The 23,111-nt window shown below is 39.7% G+C and overlaps 1 protein-coding gene across 2 annotated transcripts; it reads left to right on the top strand.

The window, feature by feature from the left end:
• The first annotated feature begins 1,049 nt into the window (after positions 1 to 1,049).
• LOC147900355 (uncharacterized) lies at positions 1,050 to 3,422 on the top strand. 2 transcript variants are annotated; one of them, XR_015541327.1, is made up of 4 exons: positions 1,050 to 1,376; positions 1,637 to 1,825; positions 2,136 to 2,370; positions 3,299 to 3,422. XR_015541327.1 is itself a non-coding variant. In XM_087377275.1 (3 exons), the coding sequence occupies exons 1-3, from the start codon at positions 1,074 to 1,076 to the stop codon at positions 2,229 to 2,231; spliced, it is 588 nt and encodes a 195-aa protein (XP_087233401.1). In that variant the 5' UTR covers positions 1,050 to 1,073; the 3' UTR covers positions 2,232 to 3,257. The 2 variants fall into 2 exon arrangements, 1 of the variants encoding a protein (XP_087233401.1); XM_087377275.1 differs by lacking the exon at positions 3,299 to 3,422 and having other exon boundaries at positions 2,136 to 3,257.
• The last annotated feature ends 19,689 nt before the right edge of the window (positions 3,423 to 23,111 follow it).

Raw genomic sequence — 23,111 nt, 5'->3', positions numbered from 1 at the left:
CAACTTCCAAGCCACTAAATGACTCCGGATCTTCACTTTCCAGATTGGGTAATTAGTCCCGTCCAGGTTCCTAGACTCTCCAAAGTTAGGGATAGTGAAAGAGAGAAAACTGGAGGAGGAGGAAGGGAAAGCAGGGGCTGAAGAGGCTGTAGAGGTCGACATCTCTGCTGTTTATACCACACAGCAAAGTCAACCAAACTCAATTTCAGTAAACCAGAACTCTGAACGCACCTGACTGAACCTGAGTCACCCTCCTTCTCGCAAGGGCACAATCCTCCAGCCGTGAAAGTTGATTCCCTAGAGCTTCTGAATCAGGGTCGTCCTTCAGCAAGGTCCCTGCCTTCAGGCTCCCACACCTGTGAGCCTCCTACTTGGGCTCTGATACCATGTTAGAAATGACCCAACAGAGGGTACACGTAGCGGAAGACTTATAGTAATGCCCAAGAGCTCACATAGTGTGCGGTGTGGGTGTGGAATCACAAACTTCTTTACTTATGTGCATTCAATGGATGTACAGACTCATCAATAGACAATGAACCAACCAGATAGAGAAACCACCAAAATATATATTTTCGTCCACAACTATGGACACAATACAAAAGAGACAGATCCAGAGTCCCACCAATGGTGTGGTCCTCTGATCTTACCACAAGGTACTTATCCTTTTTCTCTCTGATCTCTGCCCCCATGGTAGCCATCTTGCTGCCCATGTGGCCACCCCTCAGAACCCAGGTCCACCTCCCCCATGCTCTCCTCAGATGGGGGCTTACAGATGGGGAGGTGACCTTTCCAACAATAACACTTAGGCAGGTCTCATGGACCTAGTCCAGTCTTGTTTAAAAAACTAAACGCGGAAATTCACAAAAGGGGGAATCGAGTTCTCCATTGTAGCATTGCCTTTTACAAGGTAGTGTCGATAATAACAGATGGGTTGTTCCACGAGCTTGTGCGAAAGTTGGGCGTGGGAGGGAGGGACACGTGGAAGGGGCGAGGACATTGATACGGCAGCGCAAGATGCTGAGGGACACGTGGCAGGGGAGGACAAGGATAGTTGATGATTATGGAAGGAACCCATGTTGGGTGGATGTGTTGCGATGGCTGGGCATCATCATGGAAGGGCAGCTTTCATCGGTTGTGCGGTGGCAGGGATCACCCTCTTCAAAATCAGGCCTCGTGACCCCATCTTTGAGGTCCTCGCCATCAACCTCCGTGGTTTCAAGCTCCGTTTCTGTACCGATTCCCCCCTCTTGCTTGCCGTCGTCGATGTTGAGCTTGTCCTTTCCATCAAGGTCATCAACCCTAACGTCTTGCCCATCGAGTACACTAGCACTGTCATGGACGTTTTCTACCGTGGGGATCTCCTTGGTCAGGCCCAGGTAATCTTCTGTTCGGATGTTTCTTCATCATGGGTTCTCAGTATTCCGCTCGCTAGGAGGATGTTTTGTGTTGTGCCGAACTTTGATGAACGTTCGGGGTTGATCTGTGTTCATGAATCTCCTCTGTAGTCGTGGACTCGTGAGGGAATTCTGTATGTGCCCCTGCTTTGTGGGAGTTGGATTTGAACTGTTACATTGCCCTTTGATTAACGTACTTCAAGGGTTTGAACTGTTACATTGCCCTTTCATCCATGCTTCAGGTGGAGGCAGGAAGCCAGGGGGCTAACAGCCAGGAAGTTTTGGAGGTTCCTTGTAAACTAGATGGCCTAGAAATGACGAACCACTTGAAGGACTTGGTCTCTGATATTAGGAACAGAGAAATGACCTTGAATTCTGTGGTAACCATTAAAGGAAATGCGAGGCTCTGGAAGTGGACGCACAAATTCGAGGTATTAGAGCGCGCTCTCTCTCTTTCTCTGTGTGTGTGTGTCTCTTTCTCTCTCTCTAAGATGAGAGAATTCCTATATTTCTACAAATCTCCTGCCATCAGGTCTCATGAGCATCAATGCCTAACTTGCTTCTAGTTACTTTTTCCTGCTTTCTGTATGTGTGTGTGTGTGTTGTGTGTGTGTGTGCGTGTGTGTGTCTCTTTCTCTCTCTCTCTCTCTCTAAGATAAGAGAATCCCTATATTTCTATAAATCTCCTGCCATCAGGTCTCATGAGCATCAATGCCTAACTTGCTTTTTCCTGCGTCACAGGTTCTTGTTAAGAGCAACATCAAGGTGGATCCTATTTTTCTGGATATTCTTGAACAAGAAAATAATGTTCACATGGAGCTTGCACCAATTATTTGAATCCAACGTTTACTTTTTTTTTGGTGAGCATTGAAATTACAGAGCCAAACAATAGTTTGTCTCTTTGGACGCGTTGAAGCCTGAGCAGAGATCTCGCAAGTGACAGGTCCCAAGGCTGATGTCTCGCGCAATTTCTAATGTCAGAGCGGTTTATCCCAGGAAGTCTTATGCTTTTGTTAAGGGTACCACGTCAAGAAATCAAACTTCAAATATTCTAAAAGAAGACACTCTATGAGCCCCTTATTTATCTAATGGCTCCTAAACTAATAATTATTGGCTCCTCTGATTTCAAAAAATCATAACTTACAAATAGAACACTATTCTGACATAGAACCAATTGTATATTCAATGTAATTTTACGTAGAAAATTCCCAGTTGAGTGTTTGGGTGGAGAGGTTGGGTGGGACGTTGCCTGAGAGGAAGGTGAGAGAGGTTTAGTTGTTTGGGTGGGACGTTGCCTGAGAGGAAGGTGAGAGAGGTTTAGTTGTTTCTCATCAGTGTGTTTCTTGCCTGGAATCTGTTCTTCAATTGCTCGATCAGCTGTTTGCGAGAACGAGAATCCGAGCGGCTCGTTCCTTGTTCCATTGCAAAGATGAGAACTTTTTTCTCTCTGTGTCTGGACTTTTGATTCACCTCTGGTCGTGCCTATCTTTTTCCTCTGTTGCTTTTGCACATCTTTAACCAGCTTCTGAGTCTGAAGTTAAAATAGATGCAAGAACGAAGTGGTGGAGCTTACTACAGGAGCCTGTGAGTGAGAGAGAGAGAGAGGGGGGAAGGGTAGATGTAAGGGAGTCGGTGAAGGAAGGTGAAAGAAGATTCGAGAGACAGTCAGCTCGAGAAACTTCATTTCATCTGCCTCATACTCCTTAGCTTAACTGGCCATCACGCTCAATTCCTTCGAAAGACCTTATGTTAATCAGGCATCACGCTCCCTCGGATTAACTCAAATGTCCTTTTTCCCAATGTTGTGGGCACCTATGAACCCCTTGATTTTGGATTGAGGATGAAATGTAATAAACATTTTAAATATACATCAACTAAATGTTATTGATTTTTGCATGTTGTAGAAAGGATTAAACGTCATGAGTATTCGTTTCCTGAGAAACGGCTATATCGTCTTTATCTTTGAAAAGGCAGAAATGGTGACGGAAGTAGTGCAGAAAGGTACGTGGATGATTAGGAACCAACCCATCTCAGTCCAGTTGTGGGAGCATTCCTTCAATCCTGACTCACCTCCGCCCACTAAAGCGCCCATATGGGTTGAGTTCCTAGACCTTCCCCTGTTGCTCTTTCCATAAGTTTGGGTTGTCATCTTGGCACTTTTCACTTTTTTTGACCATTTTTGAGAATTATAGGGGGCCTCGGTAATTAATTTTTTATTTTTTGGGCTTTTGACATCTGGCAATGCCCCAAGAGTAATCCCATAAGAAAAGGGGACAAACAGTGGTCTCCCTCACTTGTAAAGGGGGAGCTTCTCTCATTTGTATTCTCCCATTTTGGTGTTCCTTTGATGATCTTGAGAATATCAAGTGTAACTACTTTGGAACAAAGCACCCGTTTATAATATAAAGATGATTTGCTTTCTCTTTTTGTCTCTCTTGTATGTGGATAAAGAGGAGAGTGATTAATGAGGATTCATCTTTCTTTATGAGGAGAGTCCTCTTATCATACCTATACTTCTCTCACAACATCTTCAGTTAACCTAATGGTGGGTAGTGCATCTCGAGTTCAAGTCCTTCCTTTGCATGAAGTTTTGAACCTATCTTCTTGACCTTTTACCTTTCACCTAAGAAAATTTTCCATTGAACAATAAATGCCTTTTTAATTACCTTTCTTCTTAGGCCAAGTTATATGTATAAAATGATTTTTTGAGAATAGGTAGATGGAATTAGGTGAGAGCCATCATGGGGTAGGGGTTATGAAGAAAATAGTCACACATAGCATTTTGTTGTCTTAAGTAATCAATCACATTAAGACGTGCCTTGGTAATACAATTGAATGGCTTACATTGCAATGGAAAGTTCAATTTGCAAAACCAACAACTATTCTTTCTTTTGGTAGAGGAACTGAAGCTATGTTTGATTTTCCATGATTGAATTGTACTTTTTTTGCATAGCCTCTTTCCAAATAGGATTTGACCATTGCTTCACGCTTGAGCAAGTTCTTGGTTTACCTAGGTTCTCTAATAGAATCCCGTCTATAAATTTAAATTATTTTGATTACCTCTCTTCGGTATGTTGTATACTTTTGGTGAAGATATGGTGGCTTTCTCTTATGATGGTTTAGTGTGGACTAACTTGCCTTATTCTAGAATTTGTTTCTCAACATTTTCTTTTGCAGTAGGGATAGATACTTAAAATTGAACATATTGAGATTGTCCTTCACAAAATGTCACATCTTTATTGATTTTAACGTTTCACCATCTAAGTGTCTATAACCTTTTGCTTGTACATCATAGTTGATAAAAATGCATTTTTTTCTTTTCTTAGAATTTTGCAGCACAATAAAAATGCGCAATGCGTAATTACTAGCTTTGTTTCTTTACATACTTACTTTAGGCCTATCAACACCTTGAGTTGGTAACATGTTATATAAATATAGTTTTATGTTAAGTGTTGTTTCTCAATACTTAGGTGTTAGCCATTAAGTGGGGGGCTATGAAGAAAATAATCATGCATAGCCTTTGGTTGTCTAAGTAGTTAATACCTTCTTGAGCATAACCTTATGCATTAAGGTGTTCTTGGTAATAAAATTGGATAGATTACATTGCAATTGAAAGTTTCATTTGCAAAACCTACAAATAATCTTTCTTTTGGTAGAAGTACTAAAGCTCATGTTTGATTTTTCATGATTGAATTGTATGCTTTTTTGCATAGCCTTGTTCCAAATAGGATATGAAGTTGGTGCTTCATGCTTGGGCAAGTCCTTAACATTGATTGAAAATGCGGCTTTCCTAGGTCCTCCTAGAATGGAGTCCAATCTATTTTCTTCGTCACCTATCATCAATATAAATATTTCTACTTGGGATAAGACATAATGGATTAGTGTGAACAAACTTTACCTTATTCTAGAACTTGTTGCTCAAGTTTTTTCATCTGTAGCAATAGATTCTTAAAATTTAACATCTCGAGACTGTGTTTCACAAAATATCACATCTTTATTGATAACACCTTTTAAATTTCACCATCTAAGAGTTTATAACATTTGTTAGTACATCAGAGTTGACAAACTACGTTTTTCACTCTTACCTACAATATAAAAATGCACTAATGCCTAATTGCTAGCTTTGTTTCTTTACATACTTATTTTGGAGCCAGCAAGAGCTTGAGTTGGGTGGTAACATGCTCTATAAATATATTGTTGTGTAAAGTGTGGCTTCCTAACATATTATTATTCTGTTAAGTGTTGCTTCCTAATATATTGTTGTGTTAAGTGTTGCTTCTAATAATTACTTAGAGGTCTAATTGAACTTCACTCCATGATATCATATTGTTGATTGTCTGATTTGTCCTTTTATCAATTCCGTTTTATTGTGGATTAGATCTAGTGTGTATTGTTTTCAAATACCATGAACTTTGTAGAATTCAACAAAGTTATTAATATTTCTTCTTGCTTGATTTTCCATTTCATCTTTAAAGATCCAAAATGCTTGAAAAGCTTCACTTTTATGCTTGAGAAATAAATTCAAGTCTTTTTGAATGGTCATCTGTGAAATTAGAAAAAACACATGGCTTTTTTTATAGATTCGTAGGCCCATACACATTCACATGGATATGTATTAATGGGGCTTTGCCTTTCCAAGAATGGTTCTCCATGATGCTTTCTCATAATACAATTTTTACAAAATTCTTTTGAAAAAGGATGTAGTTGTTGGTACTTCATGGGGAAATTTCTTCCTTTTACGAATTATAAATTTTAGGAGCATATTCAAAACTTTCATTCCTAAGAACACCTTCTACCAAATTATCTTGTGTAATAAACGAAAGGAGCTTTTTAAAATTCACAAAAGAGCATGAACAACCCATTTTCTTTATAACCTTGTCTTGGTTTTGATTACCTTTATATTTATCCATTATAGAAAATTTTCTTTGGTCAAATGTGATTTAAAGTTGATGTTGCTTATGCTATCAACATGCAATGTATCATCAATCTTATTTTTCATGCATGTATAATCTAAAATAGCCATTGTATATGTTCCTCAAACTTGTATTTTAGACTTTTTATTGAAAGTAGCTTTCAATTATGCTTGCCAATATTTCCTTTGTGTCATGTTTAATAGCTTTGGAATCTTTGTTGCAATTGTCACTGGTCGTACTCATGGACTCACAACTTTCTTGTAGTATAAAGGCTTCAATATTTCTCTTATATTGTTTAGAAAATGATTCTTGTAATATTTCCAAGATATATGATTAGTCGTATATTTCTTTTTGTCATCTACTCTCTTCTTGAAACATCCTTTCCAATATGTCCTGACTCGCCATAATAGCAGCACTATGATTGATCATGTGTCTTAACATCATGTCTTTGATTGTCAAAATTTTTAGGTTGGCTTGACCTACTCATAATCTTCTTGGAAATGTGATTTTTCCCTCGAGGATGTGTGCGCGAATATTCAATCATCTTCATGATCCTCAAAATGTTGTTATTCAACTGATAGATGAACCAAATGCAATTGTATCAACTCCTTTCATTGTTAATGAGGTGACAAACTACTGAAAATATTTTAACAAACCTCTAATTATTAAATTTATGTTCTCGAAGTCTTCAATCTTTTCATTGATGTCCAAAACTTTTTTTCAGATGTCTTGACTTTTGGTATCGTAATTAGTGATCAGCGATAGTTTCATCATTCTTCATTCAAACAAAATATAATTGATGTTATACTACTAGGTTTTTGTCTTGATTTGCAATCTTAACATAATCTTGCAATATCTCCCGTGTCCCAAGTGCAAGAATATTACCTCTTGTAAGAGGATAAATACCTTTTGATAAAGAAAATTTGATACTCGTTAAAGCTTGTCATTCTTCTTAATCACTTTCATGTGTCAAAATTGAATGCGTTCAACCTTTAACACCAATGAAAATCATTGGTGCTTCTTGATTAGGAAATTCTTCATTTGAAACTCCCATGTTGAGTAACTAGAGCTATCAAGCTTTACATTTTCATAAAAGGCTTGACATAGGGGTGATAATGTTGGAATAAATATTAGAATGGCTTTTTCATTGAATAATCACAATCCTAAGAGAAAATTTAACAATGAACCAAATAGGCTTAAGAGCATGTGTTCAATAGATTAACTGATGGGTTTAAAGCGGCTTCAATTATGGCTTCAGTTCATTATATAGATAGAGTTATAGCCATGAAAAAGATTATTAGCAAATACTAAGAGAACCAAAGGAGTGCTTAAATGGATGAAATTTGTGGAATATTCATGGAAATAATCCCATGTGCCAAGTGTTTAAAAGCCCTAGTATGTATGATCTAGTGATGTAAGCAAATGGTCAACCACTTGTTGAAATCTACAAGGGCCTTCCTATAGATTCAATCATATGGTATGAGTTTGTTAGAAATAACCATAACAAAGGGTACACGCATCAGAAGATAGATAGGATAGCCTAGGAACTCACATAGTGGTGGTGTTGTGGGTGGAATCCAAAGAAAACTTCTTTACTTTGTGTGCTCAACATACTTGTACAAGCCAGTAAATAGATATTGCTCCAACAGAGATATAGAACCAAAAATATATATTTCCATCCAATGGACACAATACAAAAGGAGTCCAAAGTCCCACCAAGCATGGTCCTTTGTTCTTACCAAAAGGATGCTATCGTACTACCTTTGTGGCATTCTAGATCCCTATGGTTGCGTGCTCCTCATTAAGCTATAGTGGACTTTGTCACCGTCCTTGATCCCTAATCCTTTCTACCTTGGAAGATAGCCAAGGGCGTACCCCCTTCCCGAGCAATTTCTATAGTTCTCTAGCTCCCACTGTACCTCTCAGATGTGGGCCTAGATCCTTTCTTGTTTGCTACTCCAGTCTACTCTTGATTGATGCTTGAAATGGATGGGAAAAGCCCCTTGAGGCGATCCTTTTATAGGCCATGAAGGGCCACAAATTGACCAACTAACAGGCCCTAAAATGGCCGACTAGTCTAGTCTGTGCCAACCTAGTAGGTAGACTATTTTCTACCCTCCTGCCTAAGTACATGGTAGGTATATAGTGGCCCAGGTGCATATCTGCCTCAAACTAGGGTAGGCCCAAGTCTTGCCCAAGATAGGTGCCTACAAACCCCTATCATTTTTGCCTTTGTTAAGTCCATCCTTGCCCTACGAAACCCTACCAAGGGAAATACACCCTCTACAACAAGTCCATACTGCAACTGCCTCCAATCCATGCTCTTATAGCCCTCAAATCTATTGGTACACCTCGGCACTCTTGTTTCTAGCCAATCATGGACAGCAACATGGCACTTCCATACCATTGTTGCCCACCATGGTGGCTCCCAACTGCCAGGTAAGACCCTGATTGTGCTACCTGCATGGAAGCCTATGTGCTGCCCATGTGGTAGCCCCATGTTCATTATTTTTCTTGCTTGTATGATGCCCACATGGTAAATGTGGTAGCCACCATAGAAGCCTTAAGCACACCTCCCCCATTCTCTCCTCATATGGGGGATTACTGAAGGGGAGATGAATTTTCCAAAACCCCTTTCTCATCGACACATCTTGGCCCGATCCCAACTTGTCATTGAAGATGATTCATTGAATCCCATGTCAAAACCCTCTAGAATAATTTGGTGTCGATGTTTCCTAGATTTTCAACCAGTGGCTCTTTCTTCTCTAGGTCCAGTCTCATACAAGTGAATCATCCTAGTACACAGGTCGATCCAAGGTGGAACTAGATGGCACCGTTACCTTCTACTACATTCCTACCTTCAAACTCAAGCAATCCAGATGCCAGGATTCCTAAATTTCCCCCTCATAATGATTGAGTAGACTGGAGTCTTCCAAGCACCATGCTCTATTTCATCTTGTCCTCCTTCTAGCAAGGTTCGCCAACCAAACAACCATCTTGTCTAGCAACCTTCTTTTGAGATTTGAAGAAGCACCCACGCTTCTCCTCCTACCTTCCAGGAAGCACATTCCTTCCAATCTTGTATTTCTTGAGACACATGAACAACAGATTCTTCCCACAGCATGCTATAAAGGCTCAAAGCAATGACATAAAGTACATACAAGAATGCCATCCTGTCTATGTGCTGGCTCTGAAGGCAAACCATGTACCTCATGGAGGAACAATCAATCGACTTATGTAGTCTTGTAATGACCCTTTCTGAACCACAGCCTCCATTTGACCCTGAAACTTTAGACGAGTCCATGGAGTCCTCGGTTATGTCAATACCATTAGCCAAGTTCTTTGAAGAGTCCAAGCAGTCCATGCTTTTGTTCACCTCACAAAGGTTTTTGACTCCTCATCTGCCCACATCTCAATATCAGACATCCTCACTGTGACTTTTGGGTCTGCATATCTTACCTTAGTAACACTCAGAGATGTCACCAAGAATAATGCTCCACTGACCTACCACATTGGTTGTTTTTGACTCCACTAAATTTGTACTTGACGATTTGCCTTCTTTCTACAATCCTTCACAAAACGGCTTGGCATGTCACAATAGAAGCACTTCTTCTTTTTCTTCCTCTTTTTCTTGTTTTGTGACGTGTCTACGTTGTCCTAGGAGTCATCCTTCTTAGGCTTGCCACTGCTAGGCTTGTCCTCCCATTTGGTGACTTTGTCTTTGGATAGAAATCCCATGTCGTCACCTTTCTCATAGAGCTTTCCTCCTCCAACAATAAGGGACACAATTCCTCAAAAGTCAGAGGTCTGTTCCTCTCTTATGTTACCACAATCATAAGGAAGCCTTGAAACTTTGTGGTAGCATCCCAAGTACTAACAAAGAAGACTGCCACCCTTTAACCAACTGAGGCTAGCTGATCTCTCACCACCTTCACCTTTGTGATATGGTCATGGACCATATCTCCTTCACCCATGCTCATGTTGAAAAACTGATGATCCAAATCTAAGATCTAGGACATATTTTCCATCTTATATAAGTCCTTCAGAGTGGCCATTTCCTCAATTGACATGTCCGCCATCTAGATGTATGGAATCACTGCATTTGCCATCATCCCTATGATCAGTGCTAGGTCTTGGGCATCCTTATCCTCCTATGTTTCAAGGTCATTTGGACATTTAGCAAGGATAACATTACTCTTTGATGTCCTTAATGTCTAAGTGTATTGGATCTGCTCGTGTCGTGATCTTCCATAGGTTCGTTTCCACAAGATGTCTTCATACCTTTACCTTCTAGATAGGATAATTTGTCCCATTCCAGCTTCCTGGTCTTTGAAAATGCAGAATTGTTAACAAAGGCATGGTTCTCATATTAGAACCACCTACCCTAGAGCTACCTTCACTAGAATATGTCTTTGTCAACATCGCTCTTGGAAATCACATGAGCAACCAAACAATCAGCCCTTTGTAGCAACCAAATAGACTCCGTACACACTTGACTCAACCTGAGTCAACATCCTTCTCATAAGGGCACAATCCTCTAGTCATGGAAGTCGATTCCCTAGATCCTGGTATCAGGGTTGTCCTTCTATAGGGAACTTGCTTTCAAGCTCCACCACTTGTGAGCCTCCTTTTGGGATCTAATACCATGTTAGAAATAACCATAACACAGGGGACACACAACAAAAGATAGAAAGAATAGCCTGGGAGCTCACATAGAGGTGTTGTGGGGGAATCCAAAAAAACTTCTTTACTTTTTGTGCTCAACATACATGTGCAAGCTAGTAAATATACAATGCTTCAAAAAAGATATAGAACCAAGTTAATTTATTTTTGCCCAATGGAAACAATAAAAAGGGAGTCTAGAGTCCCACCAAGCATGGTCCTCTGTCCTTACAAAAAGTGTGTCGTCCTACTACCTCCATGGCACTTATAGATCCTTAAGCCTATATGCTCCTCGTAGAGATTTAGTACACATTGTCACCATGCCCCTTGCTCCTTGTTGTCCTAGAAGACATCCAAGGGTGCAACCCCTGCTTGAGCTATGTCTCCAATTTTTTAGCTCCCACTGGACCTCCTGGATGAAGGCTCAGATCCTTGCTTGTCTACCCCTTGTCTACTACTTTGGTATGCTCTTAATTGCTTCTTACAGTGGATGAGAAATTCCCCTTGAGGGTCTCCTTTTATAGACCTTGAAGGTCACAAATTGATCGACTAGTAGGCCCTAAATGATGAGTTTTGGTTCGTGAACCAACTTGGTATGTAGCCTATTTATTACCCTACTAGTCCTACCGAGCTACATGGCAGGTAGCCATCGGACTAGGCACATATCTGCCTCAAAGTGGGGATTGTTATAGGCCCGAGTTTCCTCAAGACTTTCCAAGATAGGTGCATATAAGCCCTATCACTTTTGCCTTTGTTTAGGCCATCTCTAACCTTCGAAACCTTGTTGCCAAGGTTTTGCACAACCTCTGCAATAGTTTTGTACTGCAACCACCTCCAATCCATACTGTTCTAGCCCTCAAATCTATTGGTAAACCTGCACATTCTTGTTCCAACCAATTGCTTGCATCCACATGGCACTTTCATACCATTGCTATCCACCTTGCTGGCTCCCAACTGCCATGTAAGTCCCTGATTGTGCTGCCCACATGGTAGCCTATGTGTTGCTCATGTGGAAGCCCTATGTCCATTCTTTTTCTTGCTTGTATGTTACCTACATGGTAGCCAATATGTAGCCCATGTGGTAGTGATGTAATCTCTAAGTACACCTACCCAATGTTCTCCTCATATGGGGGTTTACAAATGGGGAGGTGACTTTTTCAATAGAGCTTCCTTGCGTCCTTGTTGCACTCTTGGTATTTGTGACACAATTGTGCTAGTCTTTAAGCCACCATGTTGCTCTAATCTCTATGATTCCTCTACTTCAGCCTTTGTGCTATGGCTATGCTATAGCTTGCCTCCCAAAATGATATTCAATAAAAGACCTCCATTTGATGCAAATGAAGTCCTGTATTGCAAGCAAGTGAAGGCATCACTCTTCAACCTTGTGACTAGTGCAAAAGTTTCCTCAAAGTCAATGTTCTCTTGCTAAGCATAGCCTTGTGCAACCAATCTAGCTTGTACTTCTATACTCTATGGTTGCCCTTGTAAGCAGGGCTTGAAGTTTGTGAAAAGAACTCTCCAAAGTCTACCCCCATCAAAGTAGCAGTCATTGCTGGAGGCACATTTATTAAGTTGAATGAATTGATAACCATACTACTCCAAGAGAAGGATAAATGGGAAGGTGATGGGAAAGATTATGTTGAAGTTGCATTGGTTTCCAAGATGTGCAACGTGCAATTCACAACCAAAAAGCTAAAATTGGCTTCAACCAAAATGTCAATCTTCCCTTTCATCTTCATGTCCATCTTGTATACTTTGTGTTCTTTTGGATACTAAATCATAATGGATTTCCATTAACCTTATGTGCACTATCCTACAATATGGTCAACAAAGCTACATGTGTATTGAGTAGGGAAATAGGTCGACAAAGCTACATGTGTATTGAGTAGGGAAACAACTCCACTTGTAATAATATAAACCTATGCATAATTAGGAAAATTATAATTCCATATATATGGATTGTATGCTTTAAATTCTTTAGAATACAACACCCATAATGCATTTTTATTGACTGTGCGTGCACTTGCCTAAAGTGTAGCTAAAAAGCTACATGTGTGCGCTGAGTAGTGGTATAGCTCTAGTTGTAATAACCTGAGCCTATGACCATCTAGCGTATTTTCTTAGTGTATATTAGAATTGGATAAAATTTAGACACTTTTTTGGATTTCCAAAATTCATGTTCTAAAGAGAGAAACCTAGGTCTACTGAGAGGACACTAAAGCATAGAATCTCTGTGGATCTAGCATTAAAAGTCTCTCATCCAAGCCTCATTTTCACTTTTTGTCTAATGGAGATTGCAATTCGTATCAAGGTCTTGGTTTCCATACCAATCGTATTTCAAAGTTTGAGAGATATGATTAGCTCTAGTGAGAGAGTATCCTTAAGTGGTACATGATAGAGCTTCCATAAGAACTTTTGATTTGAGCTTTAGTTTGAGTTTTGATTACTGTACTCTAGGCACAAAATTGTATATTCTATCCTAGACAGAGAAAATAAACCTAGACAGAGAATGTCAAAGCTCATGTATAAATACCCCATGGTACACTCTTTGGGAATTATGCTCAACTCACTCTCATGTCTCACTCTTGTATAATTGTGCAGTGTCCATGATCCTTTGCACTATCCATGTCTATTAGCATCATGGATTACCCCCATAACTTCCACACTTTAGGGCTTGTTGTCCTCCTACTCTCTCTCTCTCTCTCTCTCTCTCTCTCTCTCTCTCTCTCTTCTTTGCATTTGCATTCATGCTTCTTCCTCTCCCAATCTCTTTCCTTCTCCCCAAACTTTCACTTACCTCTCTTCCATTATATCTAACTCGTGTTCAAATTCAAAACTTCACTTATAACAACATTAAGTGCTCTCTAAATAATCAAACTCTCCATAAGATCTTCTCTCCTTAACTCAAATCATTCTTTAACCTTTTCTCCACTCAAATCCTACTTTTTATGCCGTGCTTCCTTATCTTGAATCTACTCTTCCAGCGTCAATCTCCTAATTTAACTTAAAAATTACTTAAGCCCAAAAAAACTTAACATGGTGAAGGAGACTTTTCTTAGCCTTTTAACCATTTCATGTGTTGAGAATTTTCTAAACCTTGAAAACCAGTTCTAACCCTTAAAACCATGGACATGGATTTATCTACCTCCCAATTTGATTTCTCTAGCTCTTTCAATTATTATTTTTTCACTTTTCGTTCTCCTCTCCATATAATTTGACCCGACTTTGTGGTACTTTGCAAATATACCAATAAAATAAACAACATGCTACAAGTAAGTGACTATAGGGTTGGTAAACTTGAAAGATAATGAGTGATAAAGTTGTGGTAGGAGAGGAGAGTTCCAATGGAAATAAAGGATGTTTTTTTCCCCAAGAGCACTTTATTCCAAGGCTAGGGGTGCAAAACTATTTTCTACAAGCCACATTTGAATGATGCCATACCATTCTTCGATACTAGAGTGTGAAATTTTGCTCAAGATTATGTAAAATCCATTTATTTTTACTTCCCCACCTTCAACAAGATAGTTTCATGAAAATGTAAAAACACATATATGAGGTACAAGGGATCTAAATTAGCATTTTGGTGCATTAAAATGTGGTGCCTCTGAGGAGCTCATAGACTAGAAAGAGCAAAAATCATGATGGAACTTGCAAGATATGGTGTTTTTGTTGCATTAGGAGGCACATTACCTATTTTTTAATACAAAGATATGCTTTTGCTAGAGTTTTTTCAATAGTTTTAACAAATATCTTCTTGTGGTAGAGTGATTTTCAAAAGGCTAAGTATAAAAAGAAAATCAAGATTTATGGATTATACTAAAACATACTATTGTGAAGAACACCCAAGGATTTCCAAAGTTCTCTAAAACTACATCTATTTGACAAAATATGTGGAGCATTTGATAGTGTGAGGCATCAAGTCATAAAAATTTCAAAATTTACACGAAAAATTAAGTCAAAATTGGAAAAGAATAAAGTTTATTTATTATAGAGTGCATCTTTTACAAGAGGAAACACTTTTGGAAGGAAAAGGGAAGTAACATCCTATGACCCGCTTGCTCTAGCTTAATAACTCAATTTAAATCTAAGAATTTGTGCCTTAGAACCTTGATGTCAATCTCAATCCAATTCTTCAATCTAGATCTCTTCCAAACTGCATTGCCATCCATGTGTCAATATTTTTTCCAAAAGCTATGAGGTGAGGGAAAACTAGTATTCTTTCCAAAATTGACCTTTTCTCAAAGGAAAATCTTCTTTTCTCCATTTGAAAGGTAAGAGCATCAAGCATCATCTATATTTCATAATGTTTGTGAATTAGTAGATGTCATAAATTAAAAGTGTAAAGAGAATCATAAGACATGACTATCTTTCAAAACAAGTAGAAGAGTAAATTATGGCTACAAGAATACCTCCATTTACTTGATCATTCTTCTTGTAGAGTGGTGTTTGGTGATGGGATGTTGAGTGGCACAGCATGGCCATTTTAATAATTTTAAGTATGAACATGACTTTGCTCTACCATGGAATAGAAAAGTTACGGATGTCGCAAGATACTCAAAAAAATTATGTATTAAAAGTTCTGTTAATTTTAGGGGATTTTAACAATGAAAATCTATTCTCATCACACTTGGTCATGTATGTATGAATTCCATTATATATGTCTTCATGAAACTTCTCAAATTTAGAGTCACACCCTCATGTAAGGTCATTTGAATAATCCAAACCATCATATTAAGAGGAATAAGTGTTGTGAGTGGATATTGTGACATGAAGTTGGGGGTAATAAACTTCACGCACCTCTTCACTTCCTATTGCTTTCGAATTGAGTGATAGAGATATTCATAACTGGGAAGGGGACATTAAAAGAAGCTCTTATACTAAGAGACCACACCATACTATTCTCCCTTAGATGAGAATGAAGATGGTAACATCCCAAGTGATGTTGTACTCAAGCATAGGGAGAAGAAAAGGATCAGCGGAGGCCATAATCTCAGCAAGCCGTTATGTGCCAAAGAGAAGAGCGATACGTTGTTGAAAGAAGATCTTGCAGCTTAACATGACATGAACTGATATATATCGAGGAGTTTAAAGGGGATGATTGGGTCGGCTGGGTAGGTTCCGAGGAAAAATTGCACCTCCTTCATAGACACCTTTACACACTTAGCTCAAAACACTCTCCAAACTGTCATAAGACACAGAGACCCATAACTTTCAGCAGAGACATGATATAAAATATTCAATCACATATTGATATGCACCTTGAAATGGGTTTCGTCTGATAAAAGTTTCATTAAGAAACAGAGAAGTGGTCGGAAAGATATGGGCAGTTTATTGGACGGGGGTAAAAACTATCTGAAAAAGAAACATTCACACATAGAGAGTCATAGATTTTTTTGTTTAACATCTAATACAATAATTGAAGACATATAATGATGCTCCTTAAAGAGAGCTTCATGCTAATATAAGTTGCGTCCAAATCGAACCACCGAGCGAAAAGGTATGATCAAAATACTGACAGGGGGTCAAACTGTCATGATAAACACCTACTCCTTCTACTGGTGCCGACTTGGGAGAATACTACCTCCATGCTTAGACTTCATCAATGATCCAAGTCCCATAGAGGTCGTCTAGGAGGGAAGGAATAGCCCCCTTTGTGGCTTGGGAAATAGATAGGCCATGTATGCGCAATGAGCGGCTGAATAGACAACACTTCTGAGCACTTTGGAAGAGAAAGCAATGGAAAAAGGGAAGAGACACTCGAGAGAGAACCTGAAGTGACCTTCATTACCGATAGAGTGAGAATCCACTCTAATGCAACTCAAAATACTATAAACACAAGGGAGAAGAAGAGGTTTCATACGTACAAGAGGGAGCGGAATCTCCAAGACTACTCATAGAGAGAGAATAAACTAGAGAGAGATGGACTCAAGAGTCTACATAAGAGAATATATACAAGAGGAAGGGAAGGCTCATGGAAGAGGCTTGAGGATACTAGATCTACAGCAACATGATGCCTAATGGTGGAAGAGATGATGAACAAGGGAGAGGAGGCCTCCTTTTATAGAGATTTTGTCACCCTCCTTCACCCATTTACATTTGCTGCCTGTAGATTCTTTTCCTCATCAATCACATAAGCCCGTATGTCACCATCCATGTCCTTTTTGACTACTCTTGCCATGTGTTCCATCAAAAGATGCTCAAGACTCTTAAAATATTGAGAAAGTCAAGAGTCTCCCCACATGGAGCCCATAGGGGCCTTCTCTTTTCCATATGTCCACATCCTCCTTATTCCACATGGGAATTCTAGAAGGATTCTTCTTGACTCCACACTCCTCCACATGCCTTCCACACGTTTAGCATGTGGCCTCTTTTATATTATTGGAACACATGGACATGAGTCCACCTCTTTATATGACTCACTCTTCCTATTTTTTAAGAACCCCATAATATTCCATACATAAATAACTCTCACCCCATACCAAGGTGTTTATCATTGATACACATGGTATTTACAATCCATTCCACTCATCCTCTCAACCCCATACAATATCTTAGAAAATAGAAATAAGTGAGAGCCGCTAGGCTATCACTTGATACTCAAACTCTTATCAAACATAGAAGAAAATAATACCAATGCCAAATAAAAAATATCAATTTTTAGTGTCACATCTTTCCCCCCCCAGTATATACTCTCTAGTAATAGAGAGGGTCTGCTGGCCCTCAAGGTGGTTGAGCATAGAAGAATTTAATGCGATACTCATTGGTGCGTCCGGGTATCACCATGCCATCAACATCCTCAAGCTGATAGGTCCATTGGTGACATTCATATACATCCTTATGGATGCGTGGCCAAAAGTAACCAATCTCTGCTTTTGTTGTGGAGTTAACCCTCGAGGAAACATGTCTTCTTTCACATATTGCTGAACATCTTGCAGTTATGGCCATCCAGTGTCTACTAAAGAAACCACTCCCCGGTCTTATACTACAATGGCTTGAGTAGCCAACTCATCTGCCCTTTGATTTTCTTTTCTGTTTATATGAACAAACTTGCAAAAATCAAATTGACTACATAGTGCCATAGCCTTTTGATTAAGCTCCTTCAAATGAGGACTTCTTGTCTTGTAATGCCCTTGCATTTGCTTTATAATAAGCTGAGAATCTCCTGTTGCTTCCAATTCTTTAACTTGACTTTGAAGACAACCCTCCAAACCAAGAATCAAAGCATTATACTCAGCTGCATTGTTAGTTGTGATACCTGGAAGCTCTTGTCCTCTTGCCCACACGTCTTGACCTTTAGAATTCATCAAGACTATCCCCCCCGGCTCCTTGTTAGGCGTGAAGGACTAAAAGCCCCATCAAAATATAAGACAAAAGATATTGGTGGTGTCTCCCTTTCATCATTAATGTCCTCCTTATATTCCTTTTCTTCTCTTAGATCCTGCCGTCCTATGAGCAAATCTGCCATAGTGGACCTAGTGGTATTTTTAGGAACAAAAGAGAAAGAGAACTCTTGAAGCTCTGACAACCATTTTGCAAATCTCCCCCCAAGGTTAGGCTTGCGAACTAGATATGGTAATATAGACTGAGAGGTAAGGAAGAAAAATGGCTAAGGTAATAAGTAGGAGCGAAAATTTCTGACTGAAAACACCCAAGAGAGGGCTTTGATGCTCCATTTCTTCATACCTTGTTTCCACCTCTGTAAGCTATTGGCTAGCATAATAGATGGGTTGCATTCTACCTGCCTCTCCTTTTTGTAGCAATACAGCACCAACTGAATGCAAAGATACACTTGGATTTACATAAAATTCTTGAGACCAGTCAGGGGGCTTCAATATTAGGCCCTTACTCATGGCCTCCTTAACTTGCTGAAAAGACTCTTGTTGCTCCACACCCCATTGAAAAGAAACTCCTTTTCTTGTCAACAAGTTCATGGGATGCACTATCTCTATGAAAGCATCACAAAAGCGTTGATAATACTTGCTCTTTCCTAGAATTCTGCGAACACCAGTGACACTCACAGGACTTGGCAATGCCATGATTGCTTGAACCTTGTCAGGATCCACTTGCAGGCCTTCTTCAGACACAATATGCCCCAACAAGACTACTTTTGTTTGAGCCAAATGACACTTGCTAGGATTTAGACACCCTTTTGCTTCATCAATCCTAGCTAAGGCCATCTTTAACTTCTCCATGTGATCTATGTGCTGAGAATAAATGCAAAAATAATCCAAAAACACCCTTATGAACTTTCCCAAGTAAGGCTTCAGCACTTGACTCATGAACCTTTGAAATGTAGCTGGTGCATTGGTCAACCCAAAAGGCATCACTCTGTAAGCAAAAACACCCCAAGGTGTGACAAATGATGTTTTCTTTTGATCTTACTCCCAAATACAAATTTGAAAGTACCCAGAATACCCATCACATAATAATACATCTCATGCCCTGCTACTTGGTCTAGTATTTCATCTTGGAATGGCAAAGGAAAATGATCCCTCTTAGTGCATGCATTCAAAGGATGAAAGTCCACACAAACCCGACACTTATTTCCTTTCTTTGGTGTGACAACTACAGGAGATATCCATTCTGAATAATCAATAAGAAAGATGAATCCCACCTCAAGTAGTTGTGTTACCTCTTTCTTTAGTGCCTCAGCTTGGATAACCCCCAATCGCCTTAAGTGTTGCACAACTGGCTTGCTTTTTGGCTTCAACTCAATCTTGTGCTCCACAAGAGAGACTGGTCGACCCTGTGAATAGCTTGTTGCAAAGAGACATGGAAAATCATCTAACATATCCAAGTACTGGAGCTTCTCACTACCTGGATAGAGAATCACCAAGAAGCTCTTCATTGCGTTGGCATCGTTTCGTGTGCTCCACATCCTCCACATGAAGTGTCTCTACAGGATCTTCTTGTACCACCACCTTGTTCACTCCTGACTCATCACTCCTGACTCATCCTGATCAGCACCAAGACAAAGACCAAAGGCCACTCCTTCCACCTCACCCTTTGAGCTAGACTCCTCGAAGCTACACCCTGTCTCTTCTTCTTCATCGGTTAAGTCAAAGCTCGAACTCTATGATGTTGAAGACTCCTCCTTGACAACTTCCTTTTTATGACTTCTGATGTTGTAGCGCACCTTCTTATCATTTCCTTGCAAAATCAATTCTCCAGTATCCCACTTTTGAATAGCCTTCATCTTGCATAGCCAAGGCCTTCCCAAAATCAATGGATAGGCATGTGCATTTGGCTTGGTAGGGATCACTTGAAAAGTAGTTGGCACAAAAATTCCACATACATCCACTTCTAGATTCCTCACAACTCCCAAGGTCTTTACCCTAGCCAATTTGATGCAATAAGGAGAGGTAGTACTAGAGTATTTTAAATCAGCATCTATCATGGTCTTCTCACTCATGGCAATAATCGATGCACCTCCATCAATGTAAACATTAGAAATCACTTGACCATCAATGATGGTGATATGAGCTTCCTTTTCTTTAAGGTCGGACAACAAGTCATAGCTTCCAATGCCTTGTCCTAAAGGAAAGTCTGACTGGCTAATTCTCCTTCTAAATGCCCTCTTTTTCTTAATACGGCATTCCTCTTCCTGATGTTCCTCCTCTACGTCTTCCTTACTCTCTTCTTCTTCTTTTGCTTTACCACGCCCCCGTTTAGCCATCATTACCTCTCTTTCCTCATCCCCTGAAGAAGCCTCTAATAAGGATACTTGTTTTTCTTCTTTCTTTCTCAATCTAGGACAGTCGAGGTGATAGTGACCTTTTTCATTACATTCATAGCAAGTGATCCCACTCTTATCTCGAGGCCTATCCTCACTCTTTGATGCTCTAGGTTGTCGTGCATTAACCAAATGCAATTTCAACTCTGCCATCAATTGGGAGATATTATGATCTAACTCAAAGGACTTTGGTACTACCTAAGGAGTGCCCATTACCTCCACCTTAGAAGTTGAAGCTGTTGAAGACACAAAAGAGGATTCGATCTTTAGAGAAGCTTCTTTCTTGGTCGCAATGCGAAGTGCCTCCATGTATGTTGTTAGATCTTTACTCATTACTTTCGAGCAAAGACGAGGCTCCAAAGCCATAACAAATTTTCTCATCTTTAAGTGCTCCATCCCTACGAGACTTTGAGGGGCTGATGATGCAGATGCCACAGCTCACAAAGTTGCCCTTTCATACTTTGTCCATAAAGTTTCATATCGGATAGCCAACGTAGAGACCATCTTACCATCTCCTTGTTGATTTAACTGGTCCAACTGCAACATCAAAGCATTTGGCGACTCCATTGCCCCAAATCTTTGCTTCATTATAGCCACCACTTGGTCCCAGTCCTCCTTGGTAGAGTTCGGCAAGGCCTCATGCCAACTCAAGGCTACACCTTCAAGAAAATGAGGCAAAATCTCTGCCCGATCCTTCATGGACCATCCAGAAAGCTGGCATCCTCGAATAAAATCCTAAAGATAAGACTCCGGGTCTTTCCCTTAGGTCCCTCAAAACACTAGAACCTTCACATGATAAAACACAGAAAGAAAACATCAAGATCCAAATAATATCCCAAACAAGATCCCACAGAGCCTTAGTATACCAAGACCAACTTATTATGCATAACCACTTGCTAAAAACCCTCCACAATGTGATCCTCAATAAAATCTTCAAAAATAAGTGACCAATCAGCACCATGAAAACATTGTGTATACATGCATTCAAGAATCACCCTTGTCACAATTGGAAGTGCACATAACAGCTTCAAGATATTGTACTTTTCATCATTTGCATAGCAAAAGAAGTTGAAAGCATTGAGAATCACCACTCCATTGTTATAGTCAAAAACTACCCAAAGACTCAACTGTTCTTCACACCAAGCTGCCAGCACATGAAACAATCCCCAATCTATCCTTGTGCCTGCTAACAGCGTTGTTGATTCACCAACATATTCAAGAGTGCAAACATAAAGGATATGATCATGATGACCGTGCGAATAGCTTGAGCATCACCTTCATAATCTTCTAGTTCTCTTAAACGGTCTGCAATCTCTTCTAACGGAGTTCTTCCAGGTATCTTCTTTATCACATCAAAAAACACATGCCTATACTAGGCATAACATGCAATCAAGTACACCCAAGACCGTTTAGTAAGGTGGGATAAATCCAATACCAAACGTACCCGACGTCTCCACCAAAAGATGTGACATGAAGTTGGGGGTAATAAACTTCACGCACCTCTTCACTTCCTACTTCTTTCGAATTGAGTGATAGAGATATTCATCACTGGGAAGGGGACATTAAAAGAAGCTCTTATACCAAGAGACCACACCATACTATCCTCCCTTAGATGAGTATGAAGACGGTAACATCCCAAGTGATGTTGTACTCAAGCATAGGGAGAAGGAAAGGATGAGCGGAAACCATAATCTCAGCAAGCCGGTCTGCACCAAAGAGAAGAGCGATACGTTGTTGAAAGAAGATATTGCAGCTCAACATGACATGAATTGATATATATCAAGGAGTTTAAAGGGGATGATTGGGTCGGATGGGTAGGCTCCAAGGAAACATTGCACCTCCTTCATTGAGACCTCTACACTTAGCTCAAAACACTCTCCAAACTATCATAAGACACAGAGACCCATAACTTTCAGCAGAGACATGATATAAAATATTCAATCACATATTGATATGCATCTTGAAATGGGCTTCGCTCTGATATAATTTTCGTAAGAAAAGAGAAGCGGTCGGAAAGATATGTGTAGTTTAATGGAGGGGGGTAAAAACTGTCTAAAAAAGAAATAGTCACACCAAAGAGTCATAGATTTCTGGTTTGACATCTAATATAATAGTTGAATACACAAGATGATGCTCCTTGAAGAGAGCTTCGTGCTGATATAAGTTTTGTCCAAATTGGATCACTAAGCAAAAAGTTATGAGCAAAATACTGATAGGGAGTCAAACTATCAAAAAAACATTTACTCCTTCTACTGGTGTCGACTTGGAAGAATACTACCTTCATGCTTAGACTTCATCAATGATCCAAGTCCCATAGGGGTCGCCTAGGAGGGAAGGAATAGCCCCCTTTGTGGCTTGGGAAATAGATAAACCATGTATGTGCAATGAGCGGCCAAATAGACAACACTT

This window comes from Dipteris shenzhenensis, chromosome 7, assembly GCF_047967505.1.
Source record: "Dipteris shenzhenensis isolate YYH24624 ecotype China chromosome 7, Dip_SZ_1.0, whole genome shotgun sequence".
Classification (NCBI taxonomy): domain Eukaryota; kingdom Viridiplantae; phylum Streptophyta; class Polypodiopsida; order Gleicheniales; family Dipteridaceae; genus Dipteris; species Dipteris shenzhenensis.
This window is presented reverse-complemented; position numbering and strand designations above follow the sequence as displayed.